This window comes from Entelurus aequoreus, linkage group LG08 (genome assembly GCF_033978785.1).
Source record: "Entelurus aequoreus isolate RoL-2023_Sb linkage group LG08, RoL_Eaeq_v1.1, whole genome shotgun sequence".
Lineage (NCBI taxonomy): Eukaryota > Metazoa > Chordata > Actinopteri > Syngnathiformes > Syngnathidae > Entelurus > Entelurus aequoreus.
In genome coordinates, this window is record NC_084738.1 from 5,671,383 (window position 1) to 5,686,625 (window position 15,243).

Genomic DNA, 15,243 nt, shown 5'->3' on the forward strand with positions numbered 1-15,243 from the left:
AGAGTCTCTAAGAAAGTTCAGAAGCAAAAGCAAGAGAGATAAGTGAGAGGGAAGGGAAGCGTTTGCCTTTGTTGAGAGCCACACTGCAAAAAGTGAAATCTAAGTAAGATGAAATATCTCGAATAAGGGTGATATTTGCTTTTTTCTGTCTGATAAGATCATTCTTCTCACTAAGCAGATTTTATGTTAGTGTTTTACTTGTTTTAAGTGTTTTGGTCCTAAATGATGTCAGTAAGATATTACAGCTTGTTGCTGAGATTTGATGAGCTATATTGAGTAAAACATGCTTGAAACTAGAATATCAACTGTTGTGTCATCAACACTCACAAGTAGAGATGTCCGATAATGGCTTTTTGCCGATATCCGATATTCCGATATTGTCTAACTCTTTAATTACCGATATATGCAGTCGTGGAATTAACACATTATTATGCCTAATTTGGACAACCAGGTATGTGTAGCCGAGCTAAATTTTATTTTATTTTATTTTAATTTTGGTCAATTATTCACATCATTTTTTGTTGTGAACTTCCCCAAAAGTGTTTCTCATTGTAAATAAGTTCCACTCTATTATTTTCCGTTACATACCTTTTTGTTTCCCTGGGGGGTGATTTGGCGTCGCACCTTTGTGAGCAGCTTCAGTGAGCACTGACGCTCGGAGCTGGTAAGTCACGTTTATGTCTCTCTCCTTTTGTTTTTTTATAAACTTTTTGGTTGTTGTTTTTAAAAGTGTTTTGTGGGAATGCACACTGTTTTGTGACTTGTTGGTGTGCATGTGTGTTGAATTCCCGAATGGCTGTTGAATTGTTGAAAAAAAAACGAACTTTTGTATGCTAAAGGATGTGTGGATTAGCTTGGTTAGCTTACTGCTAGCTGCAGTTGTTGTGGGGTCTCCTGTCTCATGAGTGTGTGCAGGGGTCAGGGGCTCTGCTGTGTGTCTGCGTGGACATCTTGTGTGCCGCTCTAGCATTTATATGAGTGGCTATTTCTTTCTTTATTCTTTAGTGGAGAGAGATTCCGTTTGCCGTGGACTGTGTGTGACGCCCTGTTTTTGTTTTTTCCAAAAAAAGGTGAATAAATCCCCGTGATTCAACTCCGGTGTGTGTGCCTCACTAAGAAAATACACAACGCAGAACGCTGACTGTTACATATGGTGAAGATAAGGTACTTTAAAAAAAAAAAAAAAAAAAAAAACTAAATTAAAAGCATTTTCTTGAATAAAAAAGAAAGTAAAACAATATAAAAACAGTTACATAGAAACTAGTAATGAATGAAAATGAGTAAAATGAAGTGTTAAAGGTTAGTACTATTAGTGGAGCAGCAGCACGCACAATCATGTGTGCTTACGGACTGTATCCCTTGCAGACTGTATTGATATATATTGATATATAATGTAGGAACCAGAATATTGATAACAGAAAGAAATGGGGGGAGGGAGTTTTTTTGGGTTGGTGCACTAATTGTAAGTGTATCTTGTGTTTTTTATGTTGATTTAATAAAAAAAACCCAACAACAACGATACAGATAATAAAAAAAACGATACCGATAATTTTCGATATTACATTTTAACGCATTTATCGGCCGATGATATCGGCGGGCCGATATTATCGGACATCCCTACTCACAAGTATAAAACTACTTTTTTAAAGTAATCATTTCTTACTTCAAGCATGAAAAAAAAATCATGATGCCGAGCGCATATCATTATGTCAAGATAATGGCACTAGCATTTACTTCATTTAAGGATATTTTTCAACATATTTTTTTCTACCAAGAAAAGTACACTTGTTATTAGTGAGAATATACTTATTTTAAGGTATTTTTGGGTTCACTGAGGTTAGCTAATTTGACTTGTTTTGGAAAGTCTTGACAAGCCAAATGTTCTTGTTCTATTGGCAGGTAATTTTGCTTATTCAAATAAAATACCTTCTTGTTTTTGAACACTGACTTTTTGCAGTGCAGACAGAAGAGATGCGCATTTGCAGTGACAAAGCATTTGTAACTGCGCAAGTCTTTCTTCCTATGGCTAAAAAGCTGCTAATGCCGCTTAGCATTTATGAATATCATTAAATGTTACGTAACTAGACATCAGTTCTGTTGTTGTCGTTTCATGCTGCTTTACGATAACAATTAAGTTGTCACGTGTCGACATAAACACACCCATTTTTCATACAAATTAACATCCTGGGTCTGAACTATGTTTATTTAAGCAGTGACATTTTAGTAGTATGAAGTAGGGCTGGGCGATATGGCCTTTTTTTAATATCTCCATATTTTTAGGCCATATTGCGATACACGATATATATATCTCGATATTTTGCCTTAGCCTTGAATGAACACTTGATGCAAATAATCACAGCAGTATGATGATTCTATGTGTCTACATTACAACATTCTTCTTCATACTGCATTAATATATGCTACTTTTAAACTTCCATGCAGAGAGAGAAATCACAACTAAGTCAATTTAGCAAAAGTGTAGTTATTAAACAGTTATTAAGCAGTGGCACAAACATTCATGTCATTTCAAAACAGAAAGTGCAAGATTGTCAGACATTTTAAAACAAGCTATTAGTGCACTTTTGTGCATGATGTCACTAAGATGACATCAAAACAACACTAAATTAAAGTGCACTTTTTGTACAGAACGCCACTACAATAGTTTAAAACAAATAAAGTGCACTTTTGTGCATGATGTCACACAAGATATTTCAATAAGTGTCAAATAAAAATGAGCTGCATAATAGGAAATCAAATAGTGTACGTCCTTCGCTATGTGGTAGGTTCCTGCGGACGCTATCTCCTTCTGTTGTTGACTATTTTTTTAATACAGTGTTGATGTGGAAATGGTTGCCTCGGCATTTTGTGGGTGTGGCACCGAACAGAGATGTTGACATGCGGAGTTTCAAGCACTCTTCATTCTCTAGCAGGTGACTTTTGAAATGATGCTACATATTAGCAGTAATGCTACTTTTTTAGCAACGCTTTCGCCCTATGGTTGTCTGTTCGACATATTCCCACTTGAAGCCAAACCACCGCCAGACGATGGACCCCCTGCTGTTTTTCTGAGGAATTAATTATTCCTTCGTTTGTTACCAGATTCACACCTTCTTCTGACCACAGCTAACTTTAGCCATGCCGCTACCTCTCTGCTCCGCGAGGGCGTATACGTATGTGACGTATGTAAGAAGGTGCGCTTGTTTTATGTCTCTGTGAGAAGGAGAGACAAGAAAGAATGAGAAACGCCTGTAGTGTAATGCCCGCAGCTAAAAGCGACTGCGTGATATCTATATCGCACAGAGACAAACCCGTGATATATCGAGTATATCAGGGGTGTCCAAACTTTTTCCACTGAGGGCCGCACACGTAAAAATGTAAGCATGCGGGGGCCATTTTGATATTTTTCATTTTCAAACCTTAACAAAATATATGGATTTTTTTTTTTTAACCTTTAAGCTCCCGGGGACCATAAAGGGTCTCAGTCATTAAAATGTAAAAAATAAGTCAAATTGTTATTATTTTTTATTCAACGCTTAAAGTAAATCTCTATATCAACTTCAGGTTGATATAAAGTTAAAAAAATAAGGTTTTATGCCTTTTCTGTCAAAGACAACTTTGTTTTTTATAGTAAAACTGAAATATGCAGTATCAGTGTTTCCCATGTGTGTTGACGCCTCGCGCTCGTGGCTGCTCTTTCTGTTGTTCGCGCGTCGCTCACACCGAAGACTAGCCCGAGGCCGCGGCTTGGTAATAGCTTTTCTGACAGCCGTACACCAATATTTGGAGAGACCGCCACCCTCCTCGCGGTGCACGTGCTCATAAAATAGCACGCCGCTTGTCCTCATGCAGTTTGGTGTGGTGCGTGAGTCACGCACGTTTCTTAATTAACAGACTGGAAGGAACGGAGGGCACACATGTTCCTTCTCCATCCATCTGCATTCACACTTCTCGCGGAAGACAATTTGCCGTAATTGCTCTTTTGAATTGTGACATATTCTCAGTCCCTCCTCTTCATTATTCTGTCTGTTACATTCACTCAAGTGCGGCCGATGCCATGTTCGGTGCTCTTCTCTTACTCGACCCCGCTACCGTAATAACCTATTACACTCCAATCCTCCTTCTCCCGCCGTCCTTCTGTGTGTTTGTGTGCGCTCCATCCCCCTCCGTTCTTCTCGTTATTGGAAGCTGCAAGATGGTGGCTGTGCCAGAGGCTCCTGAGCTGAGGAAAAGAGGCCAACGAGTTGCGCGGGGAAGGAAAATGTCGCCCTCGCTTGTGTATGCGAGCTCGATATTGCAATCACTTTTCACGCGGTTGTGCGTGTGTTTGTGTGTGTAGAAGTGCTTATTTGTTCCTCTGCTTGCATGTGTGCGCGGGCAGATAAGAGACGGAGAGCTTAAGGATGATGGATTGCGAAACCTTGGTCTAATGTCCTTGGGGGTCACTAATGTTCGTGCAAGGTAAGCTGCTATTGGCTGCCGGCCTCCCGGCCTGAATCCTAATTGGCCGCCGCCGCTTCACCTCCTCCGTCTTCGTCGCGGCACGTCCGAGCGTTTGATGACCGTCCCGTAATGAGGCGTGTTGTCAAACAAGAGCACATCACATCAGACGCGGCGCCAGCACAGCTGTTCTCTCCAAAGAAGGAGACTGGCAGCTCTCGTAACAAGTTTGGAACGCCGCATACTCGCGACTGTCTCCTTTCTGTTTAATCCCGCAACCCACATGAGTGATCAAAGCTTGTTTACACACCACTCCGTGGTACAATTAGCGCTGCAGCGGCCATTGTTTCATTCCTCACTCCCGAGTGCAGTGAGGATTTGCTTGACAATAACCACAACCGTGCGCATCTTAAACAATATACTGAACCGCGCATCCGCGTCACGCTCAGCCGGGCCCAGCTGGGCTTTGTTTCCCCCCGGCTGGTTCTGATCAACACCCACCATTTTGTCATCTCCGAGCATATTGTAAGGAGCGGCGTGGGAGGACCCAGACGCAGCCCAGAAATTGTACTAATCACGATGATTATGCTCAACGTGAGTGAAAGGCCCCCACACTTACTTGTGCTTCCTCTTCCTCCTCGACTGTCAGCCCGCGAGGAGTACGTCGCCACCTTCAAGGGCTCCGAGTACTTCTGCTACGACCTGTCGCCCAACCCCATCCAGTCCAGCAGCGACGAGATCACGCTGTCCTTCAAGACGCTGCAGCGCAACGGCCTGATGCTGCACACGGGCAAGTCGGCCGACTACGTCAACCTGGCGCTGAAGAACGGCGCCGTGTCGCTGGTCATCAACCTGGGCAGCGGGGCCTTCGAGGCCCTGGTGGAGCCCGTCAACGGCAAGTTCAACGACAACGCCTGGCACGACGTCAAGGTCACCCGCAACCTGAGACAGGTAACCAAAGCGCTGTTTTGTCCAGACTGCTTTAGTAACTGTATAACATTCCTCTAACATTTAAAGAAATACTACCCCATTGTAATGTCTTAACCTTTTGTACATTATAGCACAGACCTCCGCCAAGGCTTTAACATTTGTCACATCGTCCTATTTAGGGAGCTTCAATTTCAATTAAAGCATGTGAGGCAAAATTGTTACTTTTTTCTGTAATCACAAATTTTATTTTGAAGTACAGTGGAACCTCGATGTACAAACATACCGTATTTTTCGATTATAAGTCGCAGTTTTTTACATAGTTTGCGACTTATACTCTGGAGCGACTTATGTGTGAAATTATTAACACATTACCTTCAAAAATATCAAATAATATTATTGATCTCATTCACTTAAGAGACTAGACGTATATCAGCAATTAGGGTTGGGTTTGAATTCGAACGATTCCGATTCCGATTCCTGACGATTCTCGGTTCCGATTCTTCTTTTACCATGCCGGGATCAATGTGTTTGACAGGTAGTCCCTGGAAGGTGGTATGTATTTTGGGTTGAGAGTTTTCACCATATCCCTGCAAACATAAAGAAACATGTAATGTTGCTGTTACTGTTTAGCCCAGTATCAATTAGCTTAGCTCTAACGTTATTGCTTAACTCACCTAAATGTTGGAGATTCCACCTCTGAAAAGGGATGCAGTCTTTTGACTATGTGTGCAGTGACCTTTCTGTGGCACTCTTCCGTCTGCGGCACCGACATCTTCCCCATTGCCGCTACGGTGAACGGAGTACGCTGAGCACATCGCGGAGCCTGGCTAGCAGCTTGTAAATTGTCTATGAAAAAATACGCGGGCTAATTTGTTAGCTGCCTCAACGTTGGCGCAAAACACATTATTTATTGCATATATATTGTTTTACTTACCGGATTCGGACTGCAGTGCAGTCACCGAGGTGCCAGGCTGGGCGTCGGAGCCAGAGGAGGACGGTCGGCGCAGCGCGTCGAAGACGGGACACGCATGAACTCGGAGGTGCTTCATCATGTTCGACGTGCACCCTCCTAAGCGCGAAACAGTCTTGTCGCACGTGTTACATTTCGCCGATATTTCATTTTTTTTAGTAAAATAAAGCCACACTTTCGACCGCCGACGCCCGCTATCCATGCTTGACTGACTCGCTCGGCTACATAGGCTCGGCTATGCTAACACTTCCGGCGGTGGGCGCTTCTTCGTTGGTGTTTAGCGGCTTCTTCTTCCGGTCGGCAGACTTATTCTTTTTTTCCGGTCGGCAGACTGGGTATCGAAACTAGGAATCGAAATTTAAACTTTTGAACGATTCCGGGAGAATCGGAAAGTAAGTCCCGGTTCCAATCGATACTCGATATTCGATACCCAACCCTATCAGCAATCGTCACACACACACCTCAACCAATACAAATTTGGCGGGGGCGGGTCATGGCAGAAGTTAGGAGTGTAACGGTACACTAAAATTTTGGTTCGGTACGTACCCCGGTTTAGAGGTCACGGTTCGGTTCATTTCCGGTACAGTAAGAAAACAACAAAATATACATTTTTGGGTTATTTATTTACCAAATTTGCAAAATCTTCCACCAAAAATATTTTTCTTAGTTTGATATTTGATGTGAAGTAATCTGAACCTTGGATAGGTCAATAATTCATAATAACATTGATTTTGATTCAATATTATGTTTTGAGCAATGACAGTTTGAAAGAAAAAAAAACAGCTTTGTTTTATTAGTCAACATTGCAACTTTTTCTAAATTACATTTAACCTTTACGCTTTTTTATTTCACTTTTGTTATGTTTTTGTTGATTTTAATAGCATTTTTAGAATGTGCCGTGGGCCTTTAAAACATTAGCTGTGGGCCGCAAATGGCCTCCGGGGCACACTTTTGACACCCCTGCTATAGATAATAAAAAATTAAATGTGATAAATCTATGGATAAAAAGCAGAGCCTGGCGACGCATGCACGTTTATCATAACTCTCTCTCTCTCTCTGTCTCTGCCCCTCCCTCACAAAGCTGCTGCGCGCACAGTTTGTTTTGTTTTTAACCCCTTCTTAACCCTGAACGTACATAGATAATACACACATTTGAGGCATTTAAGAAACTCTGCCCTGACAGCTCCGCAAAACAGGACATGTCCGGTGAAAAGAGGACGTATGGTCACAACATAAACACAACAGAACAAATACCCAGAACCCCTTGCAGCACTAACTTTTCCGGGACGCTACAATATACACTCCCCGCTTCCACCCCCCCTAACCTTCGCCCCCCCAACCCCGCCCACCTCAACCTCCTCATGCTCTCTCAGGGAGAGCATGTCCCAAATTCCAAGCTGCTGTTTTGAGGCATGTTAAAAATAATAATGCACTTTGTGACTTCAATAATAAATATGGCAGTGCCATGTTGGCATTTTTTTTTCCATAACTTGAGTTGATTTATTTTGGAAAACCTTGTTACATTGTTTAATGCATCCAGCGGGGCATCACAACAAAATTAGGCATAATAATGTGTTCATTCCACGACTGTATATATCGGTATCGGTCATACTTGCCGACCCTCCCGGTTTTACCGGGAGACTCCCGGAATTCAGCGCCTCTCCCGATAACCTCCCGGAAGAAATTTTCTCCCTATAAACTCCCGGAATTCACCCGGAGCTGGAGGCCACGCCCCCTCCAGCTCAATGCGGACCTGAGTGGGGACGTCCGCTTTCCCACAATATAAACAGCGTGCCTGCCCAATGACGTCATAACTGTAGAATGATGGAGGGCGAGTTCTTGGTTCCTTATGTGGGTTTATTGTTAGGCAGTTTCATTAACGTCCTCCCAGCGCGGTAACAACACACAACAACAGCAGCCACGTTTAGTCTACCGTAAAGCAATTCGTCTGCCGTAAACAGCAAAGTTGTGACACTCTTAAACAGGACAATACTGCCATCTACTGGATAGCCTCCGGAACACTGAAATTCAAGTATTTCTTTTATTTATATGTATAATAAAATAAACAAATATATATATTAGAGATGTCCGATAATATCGGCCTGCCGATATTATCGGCCGATATATGCGTTAAAATGTAATATCGTAAATTATCGGTATCGTTTTTTTTATCGGTATCGTTTTTTTTTTGTGTGTTTTTTTTAAATTTATTTATTAAATCCACATAAAAAACACAAGATACACTTACAATTAGTGCACCAACCCAAAAAACCTCCCTCCCCCATTCACACTCATTCACACAAAAGGGTTGTTTCTTTCTGTTATTAATATTCTGCTTCCTACATTATATATCAATATATATCAATACAGTCTGCAAGGGATACAGTCCGTAAGCACACATGATTGTGCGTGCTGCTGCTCCACTAATAGTACTAACCTTTAACACTTAATTTTACTCATTTTCATTCATTACTAGTTTCTATGTAACTGTTTTTATATTGTTGTACTTTCTTTTTTATTCAAGAAAATGTTTTTAATTTATTTATCTTATTTTACTAATTTTTAAAAAAAGTACCTTATCTTCACCATACCTGGTCGGTTGATATCGGTATCGGTAATTAAAGAGTTGGACAATATCGGAATATCGGATATCGGCAAAAAGCCATTATCGGACATCCCTAATATATATATATATATAGCTAGAATTCACTGAAAGTCAAGTATTTCATACTTATATATATATATATATATATATATATATATATGTGAAATACTCGAGTTGGTGAATTCTAGCTGTAAATATACTCCTCCCCTCTTAACCACGCCCCCACCCCTCACCTCCCGGAATCGGAGGCCTCAAGGTTGGCAAGTATGGCATCGGTTGATATCGGAATCGGTAATTAAGAGTTGGACAATATCGGAATATCGAATATCGGCAAAAAAGCCATTATCGGACATCTCTAGTTGTGACGTAAGCGGCCTTCAAATTCAGGGATGCAGACCCTGAATTGGGACACAAAATGGACAAAACTTATGAAAAGGCGAAAAAACACACAAAAGGCACACACACTGAATGACTGACTGAGACGTTAGCACACGGAGACATGGTTAGTACACAGAGACATGGTTAGTACACAGAGACATGGTTAGTACACAGAGACATGGTTAGTACACAGAGACATGGTTAGTACACAGAGACATGGTTAGTACACAGAGACATGGTTAGTACACAGAGACATGGTTAGTACACAGAGACATGGTTAGTACACAGAGACATGGTTAGTACACGGAGACATGGTTAGCACACGGAGACATGGTTAGTACACGGAGACATGGTTAGTACACGGAGACATGGTTAGTACACAGAGACATGGTTAGTACACAGAGACATGGTTAGTACACAGAGACATGGTTAGTACACGGAGGCATATTTGGCTCCTTTTAAAAGATCGGAAATCGAAAAGTTTGCAAGTAAAGAGGTTTGTAAATCGAGGTTCCACTGTAATTTAAATACAAATGTAAAACATTGTATTTAGTATTTTAGAATGGATCAGAAAATACAGAATTGTAATAGTAACTCATCCATTCAAGTCTACCCTTATAAAAGACAGAAGCACAATATGCACTCTTTATGTGTGTACTTTAATTTAATGGGTACAGCAAGCAATTATAGATAAAAAATCAGGTTTAATATTTATTTTTTCAAATACATGATATGTACCTAACAGACCAATCAACTAACAAACCCTAAACTTCTTTGGCGGACTAAACACAAATTGCATTAATTTTGTTGGCTAACACTCAGTATGTTTTGTCATCTTTTCATTGGAGCAGTGAGTTGAATCCAAAACGACTAACATGTCCGCCGCTAAGTTTAGCTTCAGTGTGTATCATTTGACTGGAGCACCGCAGTGACTGCTGCAGGTGGCACACACCAAAAGGCCACAACAAACGCAGGAATAATGTGACGTAGAAGAATGCTTGGCCAGTCTGCAGCGTGGCTGTGTGTGTGCACCAGCGTGGCTGTGTGTGTGTGCACCAGCGTGGCTGTGTGTGTGTGCACCAGCGTGGCTGTGTGTGTGTGCACCAGCGTGGCTGTGTGTGTGTGCACCAGCGTGGCTGTGCGTGTGCACCAGCGTGGCTGTGTGTGTGCACCAGCGTGGCTGTGCGTGTGCACCAGCGTGGCTGTGCGTGTGTGCACCAGCGTGGCTGTGTGTGTGCACCAGCGTGGCTGTGTGTGTGCACCAGCGTGGCTGTGTGTGTGCACCAGCGTGGCTGTGTGTGTGCACCAGCGTGGCTGTGTGTGTGCACCAGCGTGGCTGTGTGTGTGTGCACCAGCGTGGCTGTGTGTGTGCACCAGCGTGGCTGTGTGTGTGCACCAGCGTGGCTGTGTGTGTGCACCAGCGTGGCTGTGTGTGTGCACCAGCGTGGCTGTGTGTACCAGCGTGGCTGTGTGCACCAGCGTGGCTGTGTGTGTGTGCACCAGCGTGGCTGTGTGTGTGCACCAGCGTGGCTGTGTGTGTGTACCAGCGTGGCTGTGTGCACCAGCGTGGCTGTGTGTGTGTGCACCAGCGTGGCTGTGTGTGTGCACCAGCGTGGCTGTGTGTGTGTGCACCAGCGTGGCTGTGTGTGTGCACCAGCGTGGCTGTGTGTGTGCACCAGCGTGGCTGTGTGTGTGTGCACCAGCGTGGCTGTGTGTGTGTGCACCAGCGTGGCTGTGTGTGTGTGCACCAGCGTGGCTGTGTGTGTGTGCACCAGCGTGGCTGTGTGTGTGTGCACCAGTGAATGTCTTAGTTTACAGCGGCTTTAAGCAGCAGTCCAGCGCTGCTTTCAGCTGGAGGTGAGTGCGTCCTCTAATTGTGTGAATGAGTGGGCGGGACCGTGATGCTCTATGCCGTCTATCTTGCCTGTGTGTACCTACTAACGTGACTACTAACTTTTTACTAACCCGCCAGTGAAACTAACCACCATCCATGGAATGATTCATACTACTAACCTAACCTGTGCCCTTCTCCTAGCGAAAACCACTCCAACCAACCTCACCAGAGGCCTCCTAGTTTTCCTTTTGTTATTCAAGTTCACAGTTTTTGTTTGCTTTCCTTTCTCCCCCCTCTCCTACAAAGCACTCAGGCATTGGACACGCTATGGTAAACAAACTCCATTGTTCGGTAGCTATCATTCTAATTGTTTCTTAGTTTGGCTTCTGCCCCCGTGTCTATTTCTTTTTCAACCATAGACTTCAAAAAGTAATCCAATAACAGGATAAGTGCGGTTGGTAATTTTTTTATGCAAAAAAAAAAAAAAAAAAAAGAAGAAGATCCAGTCCCTTCCTTTCTTGCCAGCCACTTTTTACTTCAAAACCTTTACCCTTTCTCTCTTCCCTCGTTCTTTTCTCACTCATTACTCTGTGACTGCCTTCGGATTGGCTCATCCCTCACCTGCACGCGAGCGACCCGCCTCCCTCTTTGCACGACTTTTCTTGTTTGGATTGAGAGTTTTTTTCTTTACTGTTTTGTGATCGCCTAAGCCAGGTGTGTCAAACTCTTTATTGAGGGCCACATCGCTATCATGGCTGCCCGCAGACGCCCGCATTGAATGACGCAGCAAGCCACATTAAATGATATGGAAGTAAAGATCACATTAGCTGACGCGACGGACCACATTTAATTATGTGACGGGCTACCTTAAAGACATGGCAGGCCACATTAAATGATGTGGAAGTAAAGATCACATTAGCTGACGCCATGTCATTTAAGGGCTACCTTAAATGACATGGCAGGCCACATTAAATGATGTGAAAGTAAAGATCACATTAGCTGACGCGACGGACCACATTTAATTATATGACGGGCTACCTTAAATGACATGGCAGGCCATATTAAATGATGTGGAAGTAAAGATCACATTAGCTGACGCGACCGACCACATTTAATTATGTGACGGGCTACCTTGAATGACATGGCAGGCCACATTAAATGATGTGGAAGACCACATTGAATGATATGGTGGACCACATTGAGTGACGTGACGGACCTCATTAAATATTGTGGTGGACCACTTACAATAATTTGGGAGACCACACTGAATGACGTGGTGGGACACATAAAAAGATGTAGTGGACCACAATGAATGACGTTGTGGGCCACGTTAAATGGTGTGGCGGACCACATTGAATGATGTGGCAGGCCACATGGAATAACGTGGTGGGCCACGTTTAAGGTGGCGGGCCACGTTCAAAAACGTGACGTACCACATTGAATCACGTAGCAGGCTACATTGAATAATGTAGCAGGCCACATTAATTGGTGTGGTGGACCACATTAATTGGTGTGGCGGACCACATTGAATGACTTGGCATGCCACGTGGAATAACGTGGTGGGCCACATATAAGGTGGCAGGCCACATTGAAAAATGTGGCAGACCACATTGAATGATGTAGCAGGCCACATTAAATAATGTGGCGGAACACATTAATTGGTGTGGCGGACCACATTGAATGACGTGGCATGACACGTGGAATAACGTGGTGGGCCACATATAAGGTGGCGGGCCACATTGAATGATGTAGCAGGCCACATTGAATAATGTAGCAAGCGACATTCAATAACGTGGCAGGCCACATTGAATAATGTGGCGGACCACATTAATTGGTGTGGCGGACCACATTGAATGACTTGGCATGCCACCTGGAATAACGTGGTGAGCCACATATAAGGTGGCGGGCCACATTGAATGATGTAGCAGGCCACGTTGAATAATGTAGCAGGCCACATTGAATAATGTAGCAAGCGACATTGAATAACGTGGCAGGCCACATTGAATAATGTAGCGGACCATTTTAATTGGTGTGGCGGACCACATTGAATGATGTGGCAGGCCTCATGGAATAACATGGTGGGCCACATTTAAGGTGGCGAGCCACTTTGAAAAACGTGACGTACCACATTTAAGGTGGCGGGCCACGATGAAAAACGTGACGTACCACATTGAATCACGTAGCAGGCCACATTGAATAATGTAGCAGGCCACATTGAATAATGTGGCGGACCACATTAATTGGTGTGGCGGACCACATTGAATGACTTGAAATGCCACATGTAATAACGTGATGGGCCACATATAAGGTGGCGGGCCACATTGAATGATGTAGCAGGCCACTTTGAATAATGTAGCAAGCGACATTGAATAATGTGGCAGGCCACATTGAATAATGTGGCGAACCATTTTAATTGGTGTGGCGGACCACATTGAATGATGTGGCAGGCCTCATGGAATAACGTGGTGGGCCACATATAAGGTGGCAGGCCACATTGAAAAACGTGGCGGACCACATTGAATGATGTAGCAGGCCAAATTAAATAATGTGGCGGAACACATTAATTGGTGTGGCGGACCACATTGAATGACTTGGCATGCCACGTGGAATAACGTGGTGGGCCACATATAAGGTGGCAGGCCACGTTGAAAAACGTGGCGGACCACATTGAATGATGTAGCAGGCCAAATTAAATAATGTGGCGGACCACATTGAATGACTTGGCATGCCACGTGGAATAACGTGGTGGGCCACATATAAGCTGGCAGGCCACTTTGAAAAACGTGGCGGACCACATTGAATGATGTAGCAGGCCACTTTAAATAACGAGGCGGACCACATTAATTGGTGTGGCGGACCACATTGAATGACTTGGCATGCCACGTGGAATAATGTGGTGGGCCACATATAAGGTGGCGGGCCACTTGAATGATGTAGCAGGCCACATTGAATAATGTAGCAAGCGACATTGAATAATGTGGCAGGCCACATTGAATAATGTGGCGGACCATTTTAATTGGTGTGGCAGACCAAATAGAATGATGTGGCAGGCCTCATGGAATAACATGGTGGGCCACATTTAAGGTGGCGGGCCACTTTGAAAAACATGACATACCACATTTAAGGTGGCGGGCCACGATGAAAAACGTGACGTACCACGTTGAATCACGTAGCAGGCCACATTGAATAATGTAGCAGGCCACATTGAATAATGTGGCGGACCACATTAATTGGTGTGGCGGACCACATTGAATGACTTGGAATGCCACATGGAATAACGTGATGGGCCACATATAAGGTGGCGGGCCACATTGAATGATGTAGCAGGCCACTTTGAATAATGTAGCAAGCGACATTGAATAATGTGGCAGGCCACATTGAATAATGTCGCGAACCATTTTAATTGGTGTGGCGGACCACATTGAATGATGTGGCGGACCACATTGAATGATGTGGCAGGCCTCATGGAATAACGTGGTGGGCCACATTTAGGTGGCGGGCCACTTTGAAAAACGTGACGTACCACATTTAAGGTGGCGGGCCACGATGAAAAACGTAACGTACCACGTTGAATCATGTAGCAGGCCACATTGAATAATGTGGCGGACCACATTAATTGGTGTGGCGGACCACATTGAATGACTTGGAATGCCACGTGGAATAACGTGATGGGCCACATATAAGGTGGCGGGCCACATTGAATGATGTAGCAGGCCACCTTGAATAATGTAGCAAGCGACATTGAATAATGTGGCAGGCCACATTGAATAATGTGGCGGACCATGTTAATTGGTGTGGCGGACCACATTGAATGACTCAGCATGCCACATGGAATAGCGTGGTGGGCCACATATAAGGTAGCGGGCCACATTGAAAAACGTGGCGGACCGCATTGTATGACGTAGCAGGCCACATTGAATGACGTAGCAGGCCACATTGAATAATGTAGCAGGTCACATTAAATAATGTGGCGGACCACATTAATTGGTGTGGCGGACCACATTTAATGACTTGGCATGCCACGTGGAATAATGTGGTGGGCCACATTGAATAATGTAGCAGGTCACATTAATTGGTGTGGCGGACCAC

The 15,243-nt window shown here is 43.8% G+C and overlaps 1 protein-coding gene across 11 annotated transcripts in view; it reads left to right on the forward strand.

Annotated features, from left to right (window-relative positions):
- Positions 1-15,243, forward strand: part of LOC133655338 (neurexin-1a) — a 237,824-nt gene that overhangs the window by 93,088 nt on the left and 129,493 nt on the right. For 8 of the 11 annotated variants that reach the window (XM_062055385.1, XM_062055383.1, XM_062055377.1 and 5 more), the window contains 2 exons: positions 5,087-5,388; positions 11,461-11,484. In XM_062055385.1, the coding sequence (XP_061911369.1) occupies positions 5,087-5,388; positions 11,461-11,484 (326 nt within the window). The remainder of the gene's footprint in view (positions 1-5,086; positions 5,389-11,460; positions 11,485-15,243) is intronic. The other 3 variants (XM_062055382.1, XM_062055384.1, XM_062055386.1) reach the window with 1 other exon arrangement.